Source organism: Leucoraja erinacea, chromosome 24, assembly GCF_028641065.1.
Source record: "Leucoraja erinacea ecotype New England chromosome 24, Leri_hhj_1, whole genome shotgun sequence".
Taxonomy (NCBI): Eukaryota; Metazoa; Chordata; class Chondrichthyes; order Rajiformes; family Rajidae; genus Leucoraja; species Leucoraja erinaceus.
The window spans coordinates 18,882,211-18,906,677 of record NC_073400.1 but is presented as its reverse complement, the minus strand read 5'-3'; the positions used below and the strand labels follow the sequence as shown (position 1 = coordinate 18,906,677).

The 24,467-nt window shown below is 43.4% G+C and overlaps 1 protein-coding gene across 1 annotated transcript in view; it reads left to right on the top strand.

Moving 5' to 3' along the window:
- Positions 1-1,204: 1,204 nt before the first annotated feature.
- Positions 1,205-24,467, top strand: part of LOC129708702 (endosome/lysosome-associated apoptosis and autophagy regulator 1-like) — a 47,256-nt gene continuing 23,993 nt past the window's right edge. Inside the window, 8 exon segments of the mRNA XM_055654639.1 lie at positions 1,205-1,298; positions 4,697-4,844; positions 7,347-7,430; positions 9,515-9,620; positions 13,110-13,259; positions 14,079-14,167; positions 16,797-16,977; positions 23,209-23,337. Coding sequence (XP_055510614.1) covers positions 1,297-1,298; positions 4,697-4,844; positions 7,347-7,430; positions 9,515-9,620; positions 13,110-13,259; positions 14,079-14,167; positions 16,797-16,977; positions 23,209-23,337 — 889 coding nt within the window. The 5' untranslated portion in view covers positions 1,205-1,296.

Sequence of the window (24,467 nt, the reverse complement as noted above, 5' to 3'; positions counted from 1 at the left end):
TGAATTGCGGAATAGATTTGATGGCCTACTTCTGCTCCTATGACTTATGAATTTATGTTGAAGTTAGATACTTCATCCTCAGAAGCAAGAGCTCTATTTTTGATCAACATGGACACAGTAGGCCAAGATTTGCCTTTGTTCAATTTAATATTTTAATACTGACAATTTCCCATGGTTTTCAGAGGCATTATTCTGCAATGAGCAGAGTATGCTTTAATTTATTTGACATCCATCTGTTCCTATTAAATGCCAACCTCAGTGTTGGATGTATATTTTTAGAAAAAAGGGCTGAAAGAGAGAAACACCTTTTGACAGCCTGTCCTGTCAACTTAACTTCCAAAGGCACAAGTGAACACCTTCACTGGGGTGCAGTGAAAACAGGAGAGAGGAAGGAGTAAACAACAACAACAACGGATAATTTTAACATGGGATGCGTATTGGTTGAACTTGGATAATTAAGCACATGCACAGATGACATAGATTATCCAAAGAAAACCACATATCCCTGGGGATATTTTTTAAAATCCATTCAGAGAGTTTTGTACATTGCCTTTAATAATCTTCATTGGAAACCAAGAGTCAAGAGTGTTTAATGCCCCTGTCCCACTTAGGAAACCTGAACGGAAACCTCTGGAGACTTTGCGCCCCACCTAAGGTTTCCGTGCAGTTCCCGGAGGTTGCAGGTGGTTGCTGGGGGTTGCAGGTAGTGGAAGCAGGTAGTGAGACTGACAAAAACCTCCGGGAACCTTGGGTGGGGCGCAATGTCTCCAGAGGTTTCCGTTCAGGTTTCCTAAATGGGACAGGGGCATTATTGTCATATGTACTGGCAAATGGAATAATGGAATTCATACTGGCTGCAGTTTTGCAGGCCCATAAATTCAATAGCACACAGCCAAACATACAATATTCAATAATTGTAAACTGCAATAAAGGGGGGGCAAGTTCATTTAAGTCGTATAGCCAAAGACAGAAGCCCGTAGGAGCATCCTGAAAGAGGTTTGCAGCTGCAGTGTTGTAGCTTTGGCTGCTGGGAAGAATTGGGAAGGAGGTTTTACGGTTTTCATTGTGCTGATTGTGTGCAGAGTTTTCAAGTTTTCTCTGTGACTGTGTGGGTTTACTCTGGGTGCTCTGGTTTTCTCCTACATCCCAAAGACATGCCGGTTTCCAGGTTAATTGATCTCTGTAAATTACACTTAGTGTGTCGGGTTCAACGAGTGGGTGACTGTCCCACCAGGGTTTGTTAACTCGGCTGCAGCTCAGGATGCCTCGCTGGAAGACTCAGCTGAGAACTGTACTATGTAAGTAAATCTGCACTTCAACCAATCTCGTGTTTGGAGAACTGATTATTCCCCCTGATGCTCTCTGAAATATGTTTATCTATTTGTTATGATCGTTTCTTGCTTTGTCCCTGTCCCACCACGGTCATTCCTTCTTCCCACTCCCGTCCAGCAGAAGGTACAGACGCTAAACACCGTGCACCACCAGACGCAGGGAATGCTTCCTCCCCTCTGTTACCAGCCTTCTGAGCATTTCTTCCATAAACTGGGACACTGTCCGATTCACCTCCACCCGATTACGGACATTGGACTTTATCTATGAAACTATTACGCTATATTGCTGAGAACTATATTCCGCGCTTTCTTTTTCTTTGAGTTATTGAGATATACAGTGTGAAAAAAGGCCCTTCGGCCCAACTTGCACACATCGACCAACATTCTGCATGTACACTAACTTTGGGCTATATTCCTTTAAACCCATCCTATCCCTGTACCTGTCTAAATGTTTGCTCTACCTGTTGTACTTGAGTTTAGATTGATTATATTTATGTCAAGTATTATTTGATCTCATTGAATAGCATGCAAAACCAAAGCATTTCGCTGTACCTTGGTACACGTGACACTAATAGACCTAATCCTACATGCCTGTGTGTTATCGCATGATAATGTGTGAGGTAGAAAATAGCACAATAAATTATCCCCAGTTTGAAAGGCACAATGTTCAACCCTTGCTATATTTAAAGAGAGCGATCTGAAGAAGGGTTCCGACCCGAAACGTCACGTATCATTTTTCTACAGAGATGATGCCTGATGCGCTGAGTTACTCCAGCACTTTGTGTTTATCTCAGAGTGTTCTACTGAGTCTGCACTCTCATTTGGAACCTTCAGAGACCGTAGATACATATTGATGAATCACAGATATACCACGATTATTTTCATCAGTTGAATGTGTCCCCATTTTCTCTGTGTATTTTACTCTTGTGTCACCGGAGGAAAATACAGAACGGCCAAGAAAAAAAGGTAAAATCCATGTATGGAAGAAAGTTTCACCAAGAGTGGGTACAGGAGTCAGGATGCCATGTTGCAGCTAGACCAAACATTGATCAATCCCCACTAGAGTATTGTTTTCAGTTCTGGTCACCACATTACAGGAAGGGTGTGCCGGCAATAGAGAGGGTGTAGAAGTGATTCACCAGGATGTTCCCTGGAATGGGCTTTTCTCATATAGCGTAGACATGACACATGGTCACTACCCCTCCATCACTGCCTGCCCCAGTGCTTGTCTAAATGCCTCTTAAATGGTGCTGTTGTATCGGCTTCCATCACCTCCCCTGGAAGTGTGTTCCAGGCATTTAGCACTCTCTGAGTAAAAAAATAACTTGCCTTGTAAATCTCCTTTAAACTTTATCCCTCTCATCTTTGGTCTATGTCCCGGGAAAATGATGTGCAGTAGCTACCCTTTCTATGCCCCTCTCAATTTTAAATACTTCTATAGTTGCACACCAAGATCCTTAAATGCTTTCATCAGATACGTCCTAGAAAGCATTTTATCAGGACATATCAATTCCATCCAAGACCGCAAGAAATTGCAGAGAATTGTGGACACAGCCCTGTGCATCACGCAAATCCACCTCCCATTCACAATATCTCCACGCTGCCTCAGCAAGACCACCAGCACAATCAAGGATGAGTCTCACCCCGGAGTCTCACTTCCTCATCTACTCTCTCATATCAGGCAAGAAGTACAGAAGAGTGAAAACGCACTCCTCCAGATTCAGGGACAGTTTCTTCCCAGATGTTATCAGGCAACTGAACCATCTTATCACCAAATCGAGAGCAGTCTTGACCTCCCGTCTACCTCATTGGAGGCCCTCAAACTACTCTTAATTGGATGTTACTGGACTTTATCTTGCACTAAACATTATTCCCTTTCTCCTGTCTCTGTACACTGTGGAGGGCTTGATTTTAATCATGTATAGACTTTCCTCTGACTAGATAGCACGCAACCTAAAAGCTTTTCGCTGTGCCTTGGTACACGTGCCAATACAGGTGCACAACCTTTTATCCGGTGTTCCAGAAACCGAAAAGCTCCGAAAACCGGCCATTTTTTCCAGATGTCGTCTGCGCACCAAAGCTCGTGTTTGGCGCCAAACTTGACCCAAAACGACCCGCGGTCAACCCAGGTCTGTACTACTGTAGCGGCTGCCTCCTCCCTGGAGACCGGGAGACGCTTAAACATCTGTAAATCATTGCTTAAATGTTAGTCAGTTAGTTTGGAGGGCTTTTATGTGAAGGGGGGGTGAAGGGGTAAACTTTAATTCTTAGTCCCCTACCTGGTCGGAGAGGCGGGGAGCGGTCAATGCCTTACCGGGTCGCCGTGCAGTAAGCTCCGCAGCGCTGTGGCCGTTGGGGCTGCGGGCGGCGCCAGTTGTAGCTCCGACCCCGGCAACTCTACCCCTGGCTGCGAGGCGCTCCAAATCCAGCGCGGCCCGCGGCCGGACGCCCCAGCTCCGCAAATGTCGGGAGTCGGCAGCGTCGCAGCGCTGGGAAACCAGCGGGGAGCGGGCAATGCCTTACCGGGTCGCCGTGCGGCAAGCTCCGGAGCGCTGTGGCCGCCGAAACACAACATCGCGGAGCGTCGCTGGATTTGGAGCCGCGCAGCCAGGGGTAGAGTTGCCGGGGTTGGAGCTCCAACCGGCGCCGCCCGCGGCCGGACGGAGCCCCCAACTCCGCGGCTCCAAATCCAGCGACGCTCCGCGATGTTGTGTGTCGGCGGCCACAGCGTTCCGGAGCTTGCCGCACGGCGACCCGGTAAGGCATTGCCCGCTCCCCGCTGGTATCCCAGCGCTGCGACGCTGCCGACTCCCGACATTCCCGGAGCTGGGACGTCCGACCGCGGGCGGCACTGGATTTGGAGCGCCTCGCAGCCAGGGGTAGAGTTGCCGGGGTCGGAGCTCCAACCGGCGCCGCCCGCGGCCGGACGGAGCCCCCAGCTCCGCGAGGTTGGGAGTCGCCGACCAGGTAGGGGACTAAGAATTAAAGTTTCCCCCTTCACCCCGACTCCACCACCACCACATAAAATCCCTCCAAACTAACTGACTAACATTTATGCAATGAGTCTCCCGGTCACCCGGGAGGAGGCAGCAGCTCCAGACTTTTCAAGCCGCCCGCGCTACCTACCTAATCTACGCTAAAAATCTTCCATTCTGAAATCCGAAAATGTCCGAAATCCGACAAGTGTCTGGTCCCAAGGCTTTCGGATAAAAGGTTGTGCACCTGTAATAAACTAAACTAAACTAAACATCAATGCTCATAAGGGTCCTGCCATTTACAATGGGATGCACTGAGCAAGATTGATCAACTGGAGCATTATCACGTGTGGTAAATTTGAACTTTGTTTTTCCATGAAATTTCAACAGGTCAATGTGGACTCCTGAAGGTGACTTCATAGCTTCCAACAACGACGAGTGTACGGCAGCGCTGATGTACGCTGTGACCCTGAAACAATCTGGCAACGTATCGTTTGAATATCTCTACCCTGACACGACAATCCTCTTCAAGTTCTTTGTAAGTAATTAACAAAGTTATAGTGCCTGTTGAATGACATTATTCAGATTCAGATTCAATTTAATTGTCATTGTCAGTGTACAGTACAGAGACATCGAAATGCATTAGAGACAACAAAATGAACATATTGGAGTAACTCAGCTGGTCAGGCAGGGTTCCGACCCGAAACGTCACATATCCATCCAGAGATGCTGCCTGACCCGCTGAGTTCCTCCAGCACTTTGTGCTTCACTCAAGATTCCTGCATCCACAGTTCCTATGAAATGTTCTTATGAACATTTTATAGATGCACTACAGATAAAGTTTTTTTCTGGCTCAGAAAATGCAGTTAATTATCTCGTCAGTAACTTTCATTGCTTATTGGATGAAAGAAGAAGGGATGTGAGAGAATAGCAGTCATGGTGACGCACCGGTAGAGTTGCTGCCTGACAGTGAATACAGCGCTGGAGACCCGGGTTCGATCCCGACCGCGGGTGCTGTCTGTATGGAGTTTGTACGTTCTCCCCGTGGGTTTTCTCCGAGATCTTCGGTTTCCTCCCACACTCCAAAGATATACAGGTGTGTAGGTTCATTGGCTTGGTAAATGTAAAAATTGTCCCTAGTGTGTGGAGGGTAGTGTTAATGTGAGGGGATCGCTGGTCGGCGTGGGGCCGAAGGGCCTGTTTCCGTGCTGTATCTCTAAAACAAAAAGAAGCAATCTTGGCTGCAAACATAAATCTCATAATGTTGCTGAAATTGTGACTTTAATTTATAATTTGATCGGTGTATTAAAAAGATATTGGAGCCATTGGAAAGGACAGCGTCGCCCATTTAAAACCCAGTTGTGAAGTTGACTCTGAAAGAGAAGTAATAGAACCTGAGATTGTTACAGTCTTGAATACTGGCAGAAGGAAGGTGGACATTTGGCCCATCAACTCTGTACTGGTTCAATGCAAGAGAACCGTTGTGCAGCATGATAGTGGTGGAGCGGCTGTCTTACAGCGCCAGAGGCCCGGGTTCGATCCTGACTACGGGTGCTGTCTGTACGGAGTTTGTACGTTTTTCCTGTCAATGCATGAGTTTTCTCCGAATGACTTGGTTTCCTCCCACACTCCAAAGACATACAGGTTTGTAGGTTAATTGGGTTCTGCAAATTTTAATTTGTCATAGAGATGTATAGAGACAGGCCCTCCTGGCCTCCTTGTCCATATTGGACTTGACCCATTTGCCTGTAGTTGTCCATATCCCTCTAAACCATTCTTGTCCATATATCTGTCCAAATGTCTTTTAAAAGTCATAATTGTAGCAATGTTACAAAATTTTGAGATTTTAAAAATCAAGTCTGCAATTTATCCCATCAGATAAAGCATAACAATAAGTTTAATTTGACACCAAATTCACTTTCATATCTCAAGTATTAAAAAAGTTATGGCCATTTTCATACTCGGAAATTAGCATCTTGTTCCCTATTGATTTTCAATGGACATTACAAAAAAGCTGTGATCTTGGATAATCAAAGGCCCATTTCTTAAGGAAAGATTAACATTTTTAAATAGCCTAAGTGTCCAAAGATTATTCACAAATAATTCACAATATAACATGATTTTTATATCTAATTTACATTAATTTATAGGCCAAATGGAAGGAATTTAGTGTTCAATTGCTGTAAATAAATGCCCATTTAAATCGGCTTTCTAGTGGGTTCATGTGGAACGCGCTGGTTTAGAATGTTGACAGCGCGCTGGATTAGTGCCCTCAAATGCCGAGAAAAATACTGCGGGATATAAAAAGCCCAAAATGAACTATTCGCTATAGATAACTTGATATATAGGGTTATATATATGCCCCATTTAATGAAAAAAATAAGGTACATACCTTTAATTGTTTGCTTTATAAAACCCTGGGGCTGCGAGATGTTGCGGAATCAGAGAGTAATTTTAAACTATTAGAACTATATTATCGAGGCCTATAAAACTAATAATACCTTTTGCGACCGGGTCTTGCAGCGATTTTTCGTTAATGATTTACTAGGCTGAACATCTACGATTAGTACAGCCTAGTAAAAATCGCGTTTTAAACCCGCCCCCTCCAAACAGCGCCAAAATCGCCGACATGGCTGTGGGCAGATTCCCAATGGCGATTCAGGTAGGTTTTGTAACATACCTAATAATTGCATCTGCTTATATAGCTTCCTCTCGCAGCTCATTCCTGATACTAACTAACCTCTGAGTGAAAAAGTGGCCCCAGAGGTCCCTCTTAAATCTCTCCCGTCTCACCTTAATCCTATGCCCTCTGGGTTTAGAATCCTCTATCTTGGGAAATAGACTGTTGAGCGTTCACATTATCGATGCTCCTCAAGACCTTGTACACCTCAATAAACTCACCCCTCCGCCTCCTACTCTCCAAAGAAAAAGTCCCAGTTTATCCAAACTCTCCTTGTAACTCAAGCCCACAAGCCCAGGAACAATCTCCTCTAGACTCTTTCCAATTTATTGACATGCTGTAACAATTATTTCTCCACAGGTTCAGAATGACCAGTGTCAATCAGTAGACAATGAGCATAAATGGATGAAGAAAACTGAAAGAAATCAATGGAACCGTCAAACGGTACGCATGTTAAATATATTTCAATCCCTACCCTTAAATCTCTACGCTTTATAAATTCTAAGAAATGCTCCTTGAATCAATAAAATTGTGATCTCTTTCTAAACACTGGGAAATCCCGTTGGTTGAGCATCTCACCAGCTCGTGTTTGCTGAACCCCCTTTTCAACTTGGTGGTGCAAAGTTCTCCGCAATTTTCTTTTTGTCGGTGAGACCAAGGGCCTGTTTCCATGCTGTATCTCTGAAGTCTGATGTAAACTCACCTGGAGGAAACCCACCCGGCCACAGGTAGAACATGCAAACTCCACACTGACAGCACCCGAGGTGAGGATCGAACCCGGGTTTCTGGTGCTGTGGGGCAGCAGCTCTACCCGCTGCAACACTGTTGCCTCCCCTTGTCGCTGGCAGTGGTAGCTCCAGTTTCCTCGCATTTTCCAAAGGTTTGTAAGTTAATTGGCACTGTCCCTAGTGCGTGGGACAGAAGTAGTGTGCACGGGCGATCGCTGGACAATGGGCCGAAGGGCCTATTTTCACGCTGTATCTCTAAACGAGGAAGTTTCACAATGTCTCCTCTTGTGTGTGTTGGTTTTACTCATCACTTTGGCATGCCAACTTTTAATCTAGTAAACTTTTAATTTGCAGCTGATTGTCAGTTTATGTTCAACCTATTGTTGTTCTGAGGAAGTTTGGTATCCAGTGGGGAGAAATTACTGACCTCAATGAGTATTAAATGACTTAACTTGAATGCCAGGCATTCTTAACTAACAGCAAATGTCATTATGACTTGACAAGGCAGACAATATTGTAATCACCACAGGGTCATTTGCTCATTAGGCACACTCTTTTCATTATCCTATTTTCTTTCTTCATTTTACAAGTTTTAAAGTTCATGGGTGTGATGCAAGGGTTGGAACAGGCCTCTGAGCTAAAATGGAGTTTGATGGCAGTCATCGAACCACCAGGCTCCTTGGAAAAACAATGAAGTGCTTCCGAAATGAATTTGTCCTCACTTAGAATTGGTAAATCACAGGGGCTTAGACCATGCAGCCAATAGGATTACCAGAATGCGACCTGAATTTCACCATGGGTTTTACCTATGAGAGGTTGAATAGACTTGGACTGTATTCTCTGGAATGTCAGATGCTGAGGGGAGACGTATATAAAATGATGATAGGCGTGGGCAGGGTAGACAGTCAGAACATTTTCCCAGGGCAGAATTAAAAATACATAAGTTGTGAGATAAGGATAAAAGAGTTGAGAATTGTGAAGCCAGAGGAAGGAATGTAGGTAGAAGGAGATGGGGAGGGGAGAAGTTGGTGTGAGACTCGGTGGGGCACAGGGTAGAGTTTTTGCCCCTCTCAGCTTGAACCCATGTCCTCAACTTAAACGAGGGATAGGCTTTCCAGAGGTGCCATGGAACCACGGATACGAGACAAAGGCACTGCAGGAACTTGGGGTTACCTAGATCGGGAACTGCTCCAGACCATGCAGGTGGACCGGACTTTGTACTTTGGAAATGGCGCTGAAACATGGAGGCGTCTGCATGTGTAAATATGCAAACAGAATTTCACTGTGCAGTTGCACAAATACCATCGAACCATCAAGGTTTAAATTGAGAGGGGCAAAGTTTAAAGTAGATGTAAGGGGCAGGTTTTTTACACAGAGGGTGGTAAGTGCCTGATATTCGACTGGAGTCAGTGGCCAAGGGGCATGTTTCCATGCGGTATGACTCCAGAGAATGTCTTCTTCACTTTGGTTCTCAATCAGATTGATCTTGGACCCAGATGCCTCTTAAACATTTGCAATCACTTCACCCTGCTACACTTGCAATCCAACTGATTCTCTGCTGTAGATTTTTAACTTGCCTCAAGGTACAGAATTGTTTTTACTAATCAGCTAATGCCCATGGAAACAAAAATCTGCCCGCTATGGTGTTTGCAAATCATTAAAAATCTTCTTCCATATTCCTCAGTCATATGAGCAATGGTATTATCATCTTACTTGCACCTGTTTTACTGTTTATCTCTACCGGGTGGTATAACTGCTATATATTTCAGATTTTGCAATGTGCTGTCCTTTTCTTAAAAGGCCAAATTGAATCGGGGTAACAATGTCCTGTACTGGCAAACAACAAGGTTTTCGCTGGGCATGAAGCAACCAAAGCCAGTTCTCATCAGAAACATTCTGATCACAGGTACACCAGACTGATTCATTATCTCTTAAAATAAAATAAATTAAGTGGTACAGATATTGTCAATGCTTTAGAAGGATGAGGGGTGGGGGGCACATAATTGAAAATTACCGACTAGAGAAAGGTCTGCATAGAATGCATGTGGAGAGGATGTTTCCACTACTGGGAGAGTCTCAGACCAGAAGCCATTGTCCCAGAATAAAAGGACATACATTTAAAAAGGAGATGAGAAGGAGTATCGTTAGTCAGAGGCTGGTGAATCTGTGGAATTCATTGCCACATACAGTTGTGGAGGCCAAGTTAATGAATATTGATGGAGATTGACTGATTCTTGATTAGTAAGGGTGCCATGGGTTATGGGGTGAAGCCAGGAGAATGGGGTTGAGAGGGAAAAATAGATCAGCCATGATTGAATGGCAGGGTAGACGATGGGCCGAATGGCCTAATTCTGCTCCAGGAACTTATGAACTTAAGACCGGGTGCTGTGTGAATCACTGAGATGTTTCCAATGTAAGGTGAGTGGAGGAGAGGCGGCTCAATGCAGAGCAAGAGGGAATCATCTGACTTGTAAAATACTGCTTCTGGCTGAGTATTCTGTCTACTTAATCTCCTGGATTGTTTTTATGGACACAGTCGTAGAGCAGTTTAGCATGGAAACAGCCTCCTCATACCATGCCAACCAAATTGGGCAAGTCCCTTATACCTGCATTTGGACCATTGCCCTCTCTGAATCCTTTGTATCCATATCTGTCCAAATTTAAAAGACATTTGGAAAGTCGTAATTATATCCACTTCCATAGCTTCCTTTGACAGCTCGTTTAAGATACAGACTACCCTCTGAATGAAAAAGCTGCTCCTGATGCCCCTCTTAAATCTCTCCCCTCTCATCTTAATCCTGTGCCCTCTAGTTTTAGAATCCTCTACTCTGGGAATAAGACTGAGCATCCACTTTATCCATGCCCCGCAAGATCTTGTGCACCTCAATAAGATCCCTCATCAACATCCTATGCTCGAAAGGAAAACAATCCTAGCCTGTCGAACCACTCACTTATAGGTTGTCAAGTCCACAAGCCCAGGTGACATCCTGGTGAAGAAACAAAGAACTGCAGATGCTGGTTCTCTGTTTGTGAATGGCATCAAAGTCGAACAATAATGGCATTGCTATGTGTGCAGACTTATCCATCTGAATCATAACCCTTTAATTTTTTTTAAGGAATCCCCACTGATCTTGTCATTTTGGGTTGGTTTATTGAGGATTTTGATCTCCAGTCATTGCTTCTGCAGTTCCTTCCTACACATTCTTTTCTTTCATTGTACTGTATTTGAATCCAAAGATGGTGCTTTTTTTTCAGGAAAAGGAACTTTATCATTTGGGAGTCTGACCTAAATCAGCACCAAAAACCTTCATCACAAGTGTCTGGACCCATGATATCTTTAGCCTGCCAGAAAGGATTTGGTACACATAGTTTCTGCAATTTACTGGGTCACCGCATTCCTTTTGACAGATTACCACGATGTACAGGTTTTATGTTTGACCTGAAAGTTATGTTGGGAGAGAATTAATCAACGATGATGGAAAATATTCAGATCATTTTCAGGGTTTTAGTCTCCAGTTGTTCATGGAAGGTTTTTAAAAAAAATCATGAGCTTTGATAGTGAAATGTGGCATTTTCTGCAGCAAATGTTAAACTTTCTCAGTGACCATGTAGAATTACAGTGAAATTCAGAGGATTATTTTTAGCCAGTGTTTTATCACCAGTGGCTGTTTTTGTGCATTTGGAAAATGCTACTGCATACGCAGAGCCACTTTCTGTTCCATCACGAGGAAAGTTTGTTGTCGTCGTGCTGTGCAGTTTCAGCCTATGCCATTTTCCAGCACTCGAGCGCCAGTCATTTCTTGCGTAATGTTTTCTGTTGCAACCTTGCCCTAGTCAGAGTGACAAGGGGTCTACAACCCGAAATCACCATTGAACTGGGATGCATGAAACAATGTAAATTTGAAATGATAAGTGAGAGTTATGTAGTGTGTACAACAATAAATCTATTCACGCAGAACTGGTCAAATATTCTCATTCTACACAAACGTTATTCAGTTTTAAATGTAGGGCATAGAGTCATAGACTCATAAAGCATGGACATAGGCCCTTCAGCCCAACTTGCCCACGCTAACCAACATGCCCCATCTGCACTGGTCCCACCCGCCTGCATTTGGCCCATATCCGTCTAAACCGGTCCTATCCATGTACCTGTTTAAATGTTTCTTAAACATTGCGATAGTACCTGCCTCATCTACCTCCTCCGGTAGCTCGTTCCATACACCCACCACATTTTTCTAACAAAAAAAAAGTTACCCCTCAGGTTCCTGTTAAATCTTTCCCCCCTCACCTTAAACCGATGTCTTCTGGTTCTCCATTCTCCTACTCTGGGTAAGAGACTATGCATCTACTCGATCTATATTTCTCTCATGATTTTGCCAATGTTTGGCACATGTAGCTCTAAACATTTCCTATCCAGATACCTGTCCAAATGTCTTTTAAATGTTGTTATAGTACCTGCCTCATTACCTCTTCCGGCAGCTCGTACCATATACCCACCACCTCCCATGTGAGAAATTTGCCCTTCGGGTTCCTATTAAATCTTTCCCCTTTCATCTAAAATCTATGCCCTCTGGCTCTTGATTCTGGTACTCTGGGTAAAAGTGTGCAATCACCCTATTCCCTCTATAATATTTTATACACCTCTATAAGATCATCCCTCAGCCTCCTGCACTCCAAAGAATAAAGTCCCTCGAGCCCTGGCAACATCGTGGACTTACTTGTCCTGCGAAAAATGAACTTCTAGCCCAGCTTGGTGTTAGCTCCTTCTCAAGCTCAACTTAGTAAATTCTAGCGAAATGTAGCTCAACAATTGTAGCATGGTGGCAAAGCGATGCCTTACAGCGCCGGAGACCTGGGTTCGATCCGGACAAAGGGTGCTGTCTGTACGGAATTTGTATGTTCTCCCTGTGACTACATGGGTTTTGTCTGGGTGCTCCAGTTTCCTCCCGCACTCCAAAGATGCCTAGGTTTGTCGGTTAATTGGCTTCTGTAAATTGTAATTTGTCACTAGGGTGTAGGATTGTGTTAGTGTATCGTTGTTGTGGACTTGGTGGGCTGAAGGACCTGTCTCCACATTGTACCTCTAAAGTCTAAACTGACCAAATTTTGTGCGCAACTGATGTAGACCTGTGTAGATACAAGGAACTGCAGACGCTGACTTACAAAATAAGACACAATGTGCTGGAGTAACTCAACGGGTCAGGCAGCATCTGTGGAGGGGACGGGCAGGCGACATTTCGGGTTGGGACCCTTCTTTAGTCTTTGTGGCTGTTGTGCAAGAACTTTGTGTCTGTTCTAAAAAAAAATCAAACATAATAGGAGGTGTTGACATCAAACCAGCCAACCCATCCACTCACTCGCTTGTTGTTCTCTGGTCCTGTTTCTCTGCGTCTAGGGGTGGCCTACACATCGGAATGTTTCCCATGTAAACCTGGTACATTCAATCAAAAGTCTGGCTCCTCCCATTGCGACATCTGCCCAAGGAATACCTACTCTCCAAGAGGTGCAACCTCTTGTCTACCCTGTCATAAAGACCAATATTCAGGTAAGTTTGTACTCAGCTTGTGACTTATGACAGCACAGGGCAGCACTGTGGCGCAGCGGTAGAGTTGCCGCCTTACATTGCCAGAGACCAGGGTTTGATCTTGCCTATGGGTAATGTCTGTCTGGAGTTTATTCAATGTTGGCCCTGCCATTTACACCCACATCTTGTGACTGAATGTAGCTTAAAGAAGAATTAATGTTTGAAATAGATTCATTCACTTTGGTAGCTTGAATTTGTACCACCATCCAGTGGAACAGATATTTGTCTCTCCTGTGTGTTGATCTACTTCAATTCATAGTACTGCTACAGCATGGAAACAGGCCCTTTGGCCCACCTTTTCCATGCCGCCCAAGTTGGCATCCCGGGCAAGTCCCAATTTGCCTGCATTTGGCCCAAAGCCCTCTAAACCCTTTCTGTCCATATGTCTTTCAGAGGTCGTAATTGTATACCATTTAATAGCTTCCTCTGGCAGCTTGTTCCAGATACAGACTATCGTCTGACTGAAAAAGTTGCCCCAAAGGTCCCGCTTAAATCTCTCCTCTCATCACGAGTTATCCAATGCCTCTGCTAAAATTGCAATTTCAGGCAAACATATTGAACATAGCATGGAAATTATTTTTTTCCCTTTGGAATTTGAGATGAAAAGATGGAAGTGAAGGATGTTGGTTTATACATATGACAATATTTATTCGCTTTAACGGTTGTCAAGTGCTGACAAAGAGATGCCTTGGGCTTTGCTGTCTTTCTCGTAGTTCTGTTTGAGTTTATTTGTCAAGTTTGGACTGAGATTAGATTGCTTGTCGTGTCTTTCTGAATCAGAACCTGGCCAAGGAACTTGCAAGCTACGGCAACCGTGCTCAGAGAAGGACTATTTCTCCACACACACGCCATGCGATTCAGAAGGGCAGGTACGTTGAAGTGCACCAAGTTTTATATTAAAGTGAATGTGCAGAATGTTCAATAAAGGACTATAGCAAACCTCCTTACACATATGCGCAGGAAGGGACTGGAGATGTTGAATTAAACCGAAGATAGAGACAAAAAGCCAAGGCAGCTCAGTGGGTCGGGCAACATCTCTGGAGAAAAAGAATAGGTGACATCTGCATCTGATGAAGAGACTTGACCCGAAACGTCACCTATTCCTTTTCCTCCAGAGATGCTGCCTGACCCGCTGAGTTACTCCAGCTTTTCGTATTTTATCGTCCTTACACATATGCTTCAACTTCTAAACTTGAAAAGTCTTTGAACAATTATTGTTTTGAGATACTGAAGGCATTGGGTTACCAGCTTACAATTTTGTACTTAATCTACGTACACACCTTGTACTTAATCTAAGATTGTGCTTGTGTAAAGAAATACTTTACTGAAATATATGCAAATAAAGAATTTCACTGTACCTTCGATACGTGTGATAATAAATTGCCTAATTAGAACAGAACACAACTACCATAATAGCACAACTGAAACATAATTAGCCTACAAGAGTAAGTCAGCATTCACCTGAAGCTGAGCTGATGTACTGGTTGTGATTCTGCGACCCAAGCCTTGTTTATGTCAGGCTGATTATCCACAGATGGCCAAATTGAAATACTCCAAGGTCATCCTGTCCATCAGCTAAAGGCGTTAGGGAGTGGGGAGTGAGGGATACCAGTCACGCAGAGGCAGAATCTGGATTGTTTCTTAAAGGTCCCAGAAAAAGCTCAGTCTCTGCGACTGAACCAACCACAGACCTGCATGTCGGATTCTAGCCTTGATCCGATTATAGTAAATACACATTCAACAACACTGAATATAAACGTGCTGTTTTATTTCCCCATCGGTTATTTGCAGCCAACATGTGTCACCTGAACGCAGTTCTGACTCAGTGTAACATGTGATACATTTCAATACAACGCAGTTACCATGGACCTGCACCACACAGACATTGACCATTTCCATCCTAAAACAAGCTGCTTTTACACTATCCATGCAAGTGGACACTGTGAAATAGCTCTCTTTTAAAATAGTGCTGTCTGTGTCATGAGGCCCAGTGACATGGAATCCTCCTGACCCCATCTTGAAGCTATTAATACCAGCTGGAAATCCACCTCTGGCACTCAGGGTCTTTCCAGATAGCTCTGCGTCTTTCTCCTGTAAGCGGGGTTGTCGTGGAGGTGAATGCAATGCAGAAATTCAAATTCAAAGGGGCAACAGGGATGGAAATTGTTCCTCTGCTGGAGCATAGAACACAGAACAGAACAGCACAAGAACTGGCCCTTCAGCCCTCGATGTCTGCACTGGACAAGATGCCTAGTTCATATCAGGCTGATGTAAAGGTCTTGCATGAATGGAACTCTGACATTTATACCACATTTTCTAAACGTTTGGGTGAACCACAGCATAAAAGTACAGAGAAATTAACATTTTCAGAAGGGCCAGACAGACATTTGGGAGTGATAATGATGATGGAACTATAAACGAGGTACAGAAGTGTGAAAACACATACCTCCAGATTCAGGAACAGTTTCTTCCCAGCTTTCATCAGGCAACTAAACCTCCTATCACCAACTAGAGAGCAGTCCTGGCCTCCCATCTACCTCATTGGAGACCCTCGAACTATCTTTAATCGAACATTACTGGACTTTATCTTGATCTAAACGTTATTTCCTTTATCCTGTATCTGTCCACTGTGGAGGGGTTGATTGTAATCATGTTTCGTCTTTCCACTGACTAGAAAGCACGCCACAAAAAAAAGCATTTCACTGGGCCTTGGTACACGAGACAATAAACTAAGCTAAACTAAACAGTCACTGATGGGACATGGGGAGTTTGATCTATACCTGGGCTGTGGAATAATGATTGAAAGTGTTTCAGGAGTAGGCAATGTGGAAAGTTAGGTTCCCTTCTCAGCAATGAGTCGTTTTCACAATTGTAAGAATGTTTAAAATAAAAGCTGGAGAGTTTAAAGAGATGTGCAAGGTAAGTGTTTGACACAGAGAGTGGTGGATGCCTGGAACCTGCTGCCAGGGATCATAAAAATGTGGAGGCATTAAAAATGGTGGCGTTTGAGGCTTTTAAATGGGCACATGGATATGCAGGGAATGGAGAGATATGGATCACGTGCAGGCAGCTGAGACCGGGTTCTTCTGGCATCTTGTTCTGTATGGACATTGTGGGCCGAATGGTCTGTTTCTGTGCTTTATAGATCTACGTTCTGTGGTCTAATGCTGTCATTAAAAGAGTCAACCAGGAAAGGTTACTTGAAAACACTTAAGGGTAGAATCATGACCCATGTTCAATGAAATCCAAATTACTGAAAAAATATACAAAATGTTGGGGTAACTCAGTGGGTCCGGCAGCATCTCTGGAGAACATGGATTGGCGACGTTTCGGGCCAGGACCTTTCTTCAGACTGAAGAACCTTGCGTCTCCAAATTACTGAAAGTTAACAACTATCTGGGGGGAGAAAAGTAGCTGAGGTGGTTAATGCTGTTTATTTTATTTCCCCCGACAACTGAAGGCATTTTTAACATCTTCCTCATGTTACTTATCTTGCAGACTCAGATCATGTACAAGTGGATTGAGCCCAAGCTGTGCAGCGAAGTTGTGACGGGAGCAGTGAAGCTTCCTGACTCGGGAGCCAAGAAGCCGTGCAAGCCTTGTAACCCAGGCTTTGCCCCAGCCAATACCACCGGCTGCCAACCTTGTCCATTTGGCTTTTACTCAGATGGATCTGAAGGTGAAATAATTGTACTTCATTCTTCTCTCAATTTGTCGTATCAGCTAGGATTGCGTGAAAAATACCATGTGTAAGATGACATTTCAGGGACATACAGAATGTGGGACAGCTGGCTTTCTTTTAGCAGATTGGAATAAAGACCTGAACAAGCAAGATGATTAACAGAACAGTATCTGAAGGGGGTAGAAACAAGGAACTTCAGATGCCGGTTTACAAAATAAAAGACACAAAGTGCTGGAGTAACTCAGCGGGTCAGGAAGCATTTCTGGAGAACATGGATAATTGATGCTTTGGGTTGGGACCCTTCTTCAGACTGATTTGTTTTCTGCTGGTGGCTATGGGAGAGATACTCCTTGAAAGTCTTTGACTGGGTTTCATGATGGAGAATTGATCCTCCCAAAAACCTTGTAGATTTTCAGCAGCCCAATTATGAAAATCTCAAAGGAATCTCCTGTCCTTTAGACCCTCTCCTTTCCGCTCTTCCTCAGCTCACTACAGTAACCAAACTTTAATTGCACCAAGTCTTTTACCCAGGGTAGGGGAATTAAGAACCAGAGGACATAGGTTGAAGGTGAGAGGGGAAAGATTTAATAGGAACCTGAGGGGCAACCTCTTCACACCGAGAGGGTAGTGGGGATGTGGAATGAGCTGTTGGAGGAAGTAGTTGAGGCAATTCCAATAACAACATTTAAAAGACATTTGGACAGGAACATAGGTTGAAAAGGTTCAGAGGGGTAAGGGCCAAATGTGGGAAAATGGGACCAGCTTGGATGAGGCATCATGGTTTGTATGGATGAGTTGGGCTGATGGGCTTGTTTATGTGCTATATGTCTCTATGGCTCTATTTTGGTCATTCTTTTAGTACTCCTTGGATTGGAATTGTATTATTATGCCTCTTCAATACACTATAGGTACATTATTACCCACCCCCAGGTTAATTGTTCTGCTACATTATCAGATGGAAAGTACCTCTTCAGAGCAACATATGGTACAGTTGTATATTAATTCCCCACGCTGTCTTGTGCAGTCGTTCTGGTTCAGTAGTTCTGGTTCCCCTTGGTAACCATCTGATTCCTGGATTGAAATGGTTATTTGTCATATTTGTAACTGGGCCAGGGGTCAGAATCCAAATATTCCATCCAGGCCATTCGGGCCTCAAGGAGGAATGGATCATCATCCAGTAGATAAATAAAATGTAGAAATTGAAGATAAGTTACTTGTTTTTAAAACAAAATTGTGGTTGATAAACTTTTAGTAAGCAAATGGATTAAGAGACTAAGGAAAATGGAATAGGTTTGCCCGTTCACCCAAGGGCAGCACAGTGGCACAGCAGTAGAGCTGCTGCCTCAGAGCACCAGAGACTCGGGTTCGATCCTGACTATGTACAGAGTTTGTACATTTTCCCTGTGACCGCGTGGGTTTTCCCCGGTTTCCTCTGACATTCCAAAGATGAGTACCTTTATAAGTTAAACCTTCCCATGCTTCTGTACAATTGTCCCCAGTGTGTAGGATAGAACTAGTGTAAGGGTGATAGTTGGTTGGCACGGACTTGGTGGGCCGAAGGGCCTGTTTCCACACGGTATCTCTCTAATCTAAGATCTCTTCCTGTATTCCTATATTTTGCAGGATTGTTGGGAGAGGTGCTTGCGTGGCTTCTGCAGTGACAGCTGAAGCCATTGCAACCTACCTGAGTGACACAAAGTGCAGGCGTAACTCAGCGGGTCGGCTTGCTTCTCTTCAGTTTGAAGAAGGCTCCTGACCCAAAATGTCACCCATCCTTTTTCAAAAGCTATTTTTAAGAAAACTTATGTCAGGAAAAGGGAGGCAGGAAAAGGGTTTCAGTAAAAAAAAAAAGTAACTCTGCGGGTCAGGTAGCATCCCTGGAGAATGCTACATTCTCAGAATGGATAGGCAACATTTCGGGTTGGGATCCTTCTTCTTCTGAAGGATCAGTTTAAAGAAGAGTCCCAACTTGAAAGGTCACCTATCAATGTTCTTGTGCATTGCTGCCTGAACCACTGAGTTACTCCGGCACTTTGTGTCTTTTGAGGATTTGGTGATCTTGAATCTTCAGAGCTAACACAGAGCTCTTTAATAAATAGAGTCAGAGAATGATACAGCATGGAAACAGATCTTTTGGCCCAACTTGTCCATGCTGACCACATGTTATGATATGCCGTGTATTCTGTGGATGAGCTCCACTGTAAAGTATGTAGGAGGCAAGAAAGACTGGGGCAGAGATGTGGCCTAGTTTAACTCCATCACTGTTGAAAGTTTCTGCTGTTATCCAATGGGTTAATTACGTGACTTGAATGCCGTCATGGAGCAAATGAATTCAGTTCAACAGTTCAAGCACAGGGCAGTCCAAATAGCTCATTGCATTTTCAGTTCACTTCAATTGCCATTGCAGTTTCAAGCACAGGGCAGGCCAAACAGTTGATTGCATTTTTGTTTCATTTCCATTGCCATTGCAGTTTCAAGCACCGGGCAGACCAAGCCAAACAGCTGATTGCATTTTCATTTCATTTCCATTGCCATTGCAGTTTCAAGCACAGGGCAGGCCAAGCTTAACAACTCGTTGCATTTTCATTTCCATTGCCATTACAGTTTCAACAACAGGGCAGACCAAATAGCAGATTGCATTTTCATTTCACTTCCATTGCTATTGCAGTTTCAAGCACAGGGCAGGCCAAGCCAAACAGTTGATTGCATTTTCATTTCACTTCCATTGCCATTGCAGTTTCAAGCACAGGGCAGGCCAAACAGTTGATTGCATTTTTGTTTCATTTCCATTGCCATTGCAGTTTCGAGCACAGGGCAGGCCAAGCCAAACAGCTGATTGCATTTTCATTTCTTTCCCCTTGCCATTGCAGTTTCAGGCACAGGGCAGGCCAAAACAGCTGATTGCATTTTAATTTCCATTGCCATTGCAGTTTCAAGCACAGGGCAGGCCAAGCCAAACAGCTCATTGCATTTTCATTTCATTTCCATTGTCATTGCAGTTTCAAGCACAGGGCAGGCCAAGCCAAACAGCTCATTGCATTTTCATTTCATTTCCATTGCCATTGCATTTTCAAGCACAGGGCAGGCCAGACAGCTCATTGCATTTTCATTTCATTTCCATTGTAGTTTCAAGTACAAGGCAGGCCAAACGATTCATTTCATTTTCATTAGGGTTAACAAATCATTTATTGCAAGTACTTTGTAGACTCACAGTTCAGTTGAGTCACAGCCTAGAATGAGAGTCATGGCCTCTCCCTCACGATCTTACAGTGACTGAGTCATGTTCAGGCATCCGGGGTTTTATAATCCTGCCCCGCACCCCACCCACCCCGGAAGGGGCGTTACCTTCATCTCGGTGATTGACATGCGAGAGGATCTCAAGGTTTTTTAAACATTCATAACTTTTTTACTTTCCATCGATGGGAAAAATCCTCGGGGCCTGCTCAGCGGAGGAGGACGTGAGTAAGATGGCCAAAAATCATGGCGATATACGGTAGCGTAATCAATATACAGTGCAGACAGGAAATGGTCTGGATGAGACTTTTAATTATATAGATATGCAACTGCACAGTGAAATTCATTTTGCATTTATTACACAATGGCCACCATTTTCGAGGCCATTATTCAAAGATGATGTTAGATGTGATGTTAGACTTGTCAGAATTTGGCGATGTTTGCATTGCACCCATGCTAAATTATGCTTGCAGTTATGATCGATTGATTAAACTATTTGCATTTACTTTATCGACCTGAGGCTACAGTTTCATTCTTATCATTGCCACAGTATGATAGGCCCAGTGAACCTCTGCTGGTGTGTAAGAAGGAATTGCAGATGCTGGCTTAAACCGAAAACAGACACAAAAAGCTGGAGTAACTCAGTGGGCCAGGCAGATTCTCTGGAGAGAAGGAATGGGTGACGTTTCGGGTCGAGAGGTCTCAACCCAAATCGTCACCCATTCCTTCTCTCCAGAGAATCTGCCTGGCCCACTGAGTTACTCCAGCTTTTTGTGTCAAACCTCTGCTAGTATTTGACAAGTTAGCCTCTTTCTTCAGCAATGTTATTTTCCTTTCAAATACATTTTGCTTCCACCATGCAAAATACTTTTTTGACAAGTCTTACATTCAAACTGTTCAAGTCTGAAAATATTTTTTATTTTTATCAGTTGTACCTATTTACCAATCACCTTAGAGTTAGCATGTATTGGATGTACGTAGTCAGAGCTTTTTTGTGGCAGTTCGTGACACAAAAGTCTCTGAAACATTATTAGTGTATATTATTAAATAATATATTTACTTGATAACGTGTGTTGATGTCATACTTTATAGTTATTAGTTTAGTAAATTGGAAGTTGATTGGTCAGAAAATCGACACGAAGAGGGGAGGATATTGATGGTAAAATAATTATTGATAAATGTAGATTAAATTGTCATTGATAAGTGCGCCAGCACCTTTCTGTCCACAAACAAAAAAGCCCTGTACGTGGATCACGAGAAAGTCAATTTACTTTTATTCTTTCTTGTGTGATCTGTGACAGGAGAGAAATATGAGCCGACCATAACAGCCTGAGGAAGGTTCCCAATCTGAAACGGCACCTATCCATGTTCTCCAGACATGTTGCCTGACCCGCTGAGTTACTACAGCACTTTGTGCGTTTCTTTGTAAACCAGCATCTGCAGTTCCTTGTTTCCACAGGAGTATAAGCCATTTTGTTGGAGTTAAATAGAATACGGCATTGTTTTAATTTTCAGGGACAGATAAAAGAGAATGGTTGCTCAGGCAAATTTTATGAGCTCCATTTTAAGTTGCAAATTACCCTGCAGATATAGTTATGCAGAACAGGCTTTAGAAACTGGTAGTTCCAGTCCTGCTGTCAGCAGCTGTGGAAATGTTGTGAAATAGAACGACTGAGCAAAGGATTAATAACCGTAGAAACTGCAGAGGTTCGTGAAGGCTGCTCACCGTAACACATCGTTTGCACATCCCCAATCCTTTCCACTCGTCACTTTATTTTGATGTTACATGCATCTTGTGTTTTATGATTTTTGGTAGATCAATTTCCCTCCTGGGATAAATAAAGTTCTATCGTATCCTATCATCGTGCTTCCTCTGGCAGCTCATTCCAGAGATGGACTACCATTTGAGTAAAAACTTTGCCCCAGAGATCCCTCTTATATTTAGTTTAGTTTATTATTGTCACGTGTACCGAGGTACAGTGAAAAACTTTTTTTATTGCCTGTCATCCAGTCAATACAAAGACTACTTGATTGCGATCAATTCATCTACACTGTACAGATACAGGATAAAGGGAATAACATTTAGCGCAAGATAAAGTCCAGTGAATAACGAGTTTAAACAGTGGGGCAATTGTAATGAATTGTAATGAATCCACTTCTGGGACAAGAAGGGAAACTGCCTTGATGCCTTCGTATTTTCTCTTCCCTCTCATCTTATACCTGTGCTCTCTAGTTTTAGAATTGGCTACTCAGTGGGTCAGGCAGCATCTGTGGAGGGAATGGACAGACAACATTTCAGGATGGGACTTTCAGATGGAGGAAAGATTTGAACTTAGATAATGCCTCTTCTTAGCTCAGGGTTGGTAGACACAAATGCAGGATATGTGGCAAACAATTTGACACAATAATCATGACTCATATAATCCAGATGAACTGTTGGTTGATGAATAAACATTAGTCAGGACATGCAGCAGACATCCTTTATCCTTCTTTGAAGTTGGAGTTCTTATTGCCAGTGCAATACTGCTGAGGAACAAGGAAGTAGTTGAGGTATATAAAACCATGAAGGGAATAGATAGGGTGAAGCAGAGAGTCTTTTACCCTGGGCAGAGGAATCAAGAACCAGAATATATTGGTGTAAGTGCAAGGGGGAAGATTTAATATGAACCTGAACAGCAACCTTTTCACACAGAGGGTGGTTGGGTAATGGAACGAGCTGCCAGAGGAGGTTGTTGAGCAAAGAATTATAACAACATTAAAAAGACATTTGGACAGTTATATGGAACGAGTCTGAAGTAGGGTCCCAAACCGCAACTTTGCCTATCCATGTCTTCTAGAGATGCTGCCTGACCCATTGTGCTATTCTAGCACTTAGTGTCTTTCTTTGAGAGTGAGTAGGATTGGAGGAGATCATACAGGGAGTAGTCCTGGGCAGGGTGTCTGACAGATATGTTTGGCTGTTGACGTAATGCCCCTGTATTTATCTCTCTTCAGTCTGCACCAAGTGTGCTGTTGGAACAGAACCAATCCAGGGTTTTGAATACAAGTGGTGGAACACCTTGCCTATAAATATGGCCAGTTCCTGCTTCAGTGGGATGGAACAAGGCTGTGGTGGAATGAACGGTAAGCAGAATTAATGTGGTATATGGAATAATAAATACACCTTCCCATTCAACAGTCAAATGGGCTTTGCAATAGTTGAAACAATAGCCTAGTCGTGTGTTTAACAACTTGGTACTGACCTGTGTGGCTCCTCTGCTGTGTTGTCCTTGTATATATTGCACTAATTCACCATGTTAACGAAATATGCTTAAAGCTGTCAAATGACATGCAAAGCACAAGTTGATGTCATGTTCAAAACTCCATCCCACATATCTGGCTGAGTGACATACATCATAGAGTGGCTCCATTTTCTGCACTGACCCCATCGAGTCTACCTGCAATTTCACCTTCAGGGAACCATGTAGCTGTACTCCTCGTACCATCTGCTCTACGACAGCCTCAGGGCACTATCATTCACCATGATAGTTCTGCCCTTGTTTGACTTCCCAAATGCAACAGCTTGCGCTTATCTGAATTAAACTCCATTTGCCATTCCTCGGCCCATTTACCCAGCTGATCAAGATCCCACTGTAATTCTTTATAATCATCATCACTTTCTACAATACCAGTAGCTCTAACAGTTAAGACTTCTGTGTAATTTAACTGGGAACTGACTGATTGTGGCAATGACCATCCCCTCTAGTACTTGAATCCACCAACACATAAGCGTTTCCAAAATGTTTACCTGTCCTTGGCACCCATTCTCGATTCCTCATCATTGTCCCATATTCTATACTTGGCACATGATGACCCCAGTGTGTATCATCCCAATTTTTGCTCCCTCCACCCCAACTCTCTCTACATATAGACCTACAGGTTCAGGAACAACTTCTGCCCAACAACCATCAGACTCTTGAACATGGCAAACATCAACTAAACTACAAATTGCCTTGGTTGCTCTATGGACTTTGGTCTTTTGTTTTGCACTAACATTATTATTTTTTTAATTTATTGAACTTTTTGTGTTTATAACATATTATCAATGTGTACTGTGTTTACAGATCTGTAAGTAAGAGTATCATTGTTCCATATTTGGTATCTATGACAATTAAACCCTCTTGATTGCAGAGATGAGCTTTTACAGCATCATAAATGTACCAAGTGTAGATGCAGGATATATATTTATTCCCCAAGGGGGGGATACCAAAATG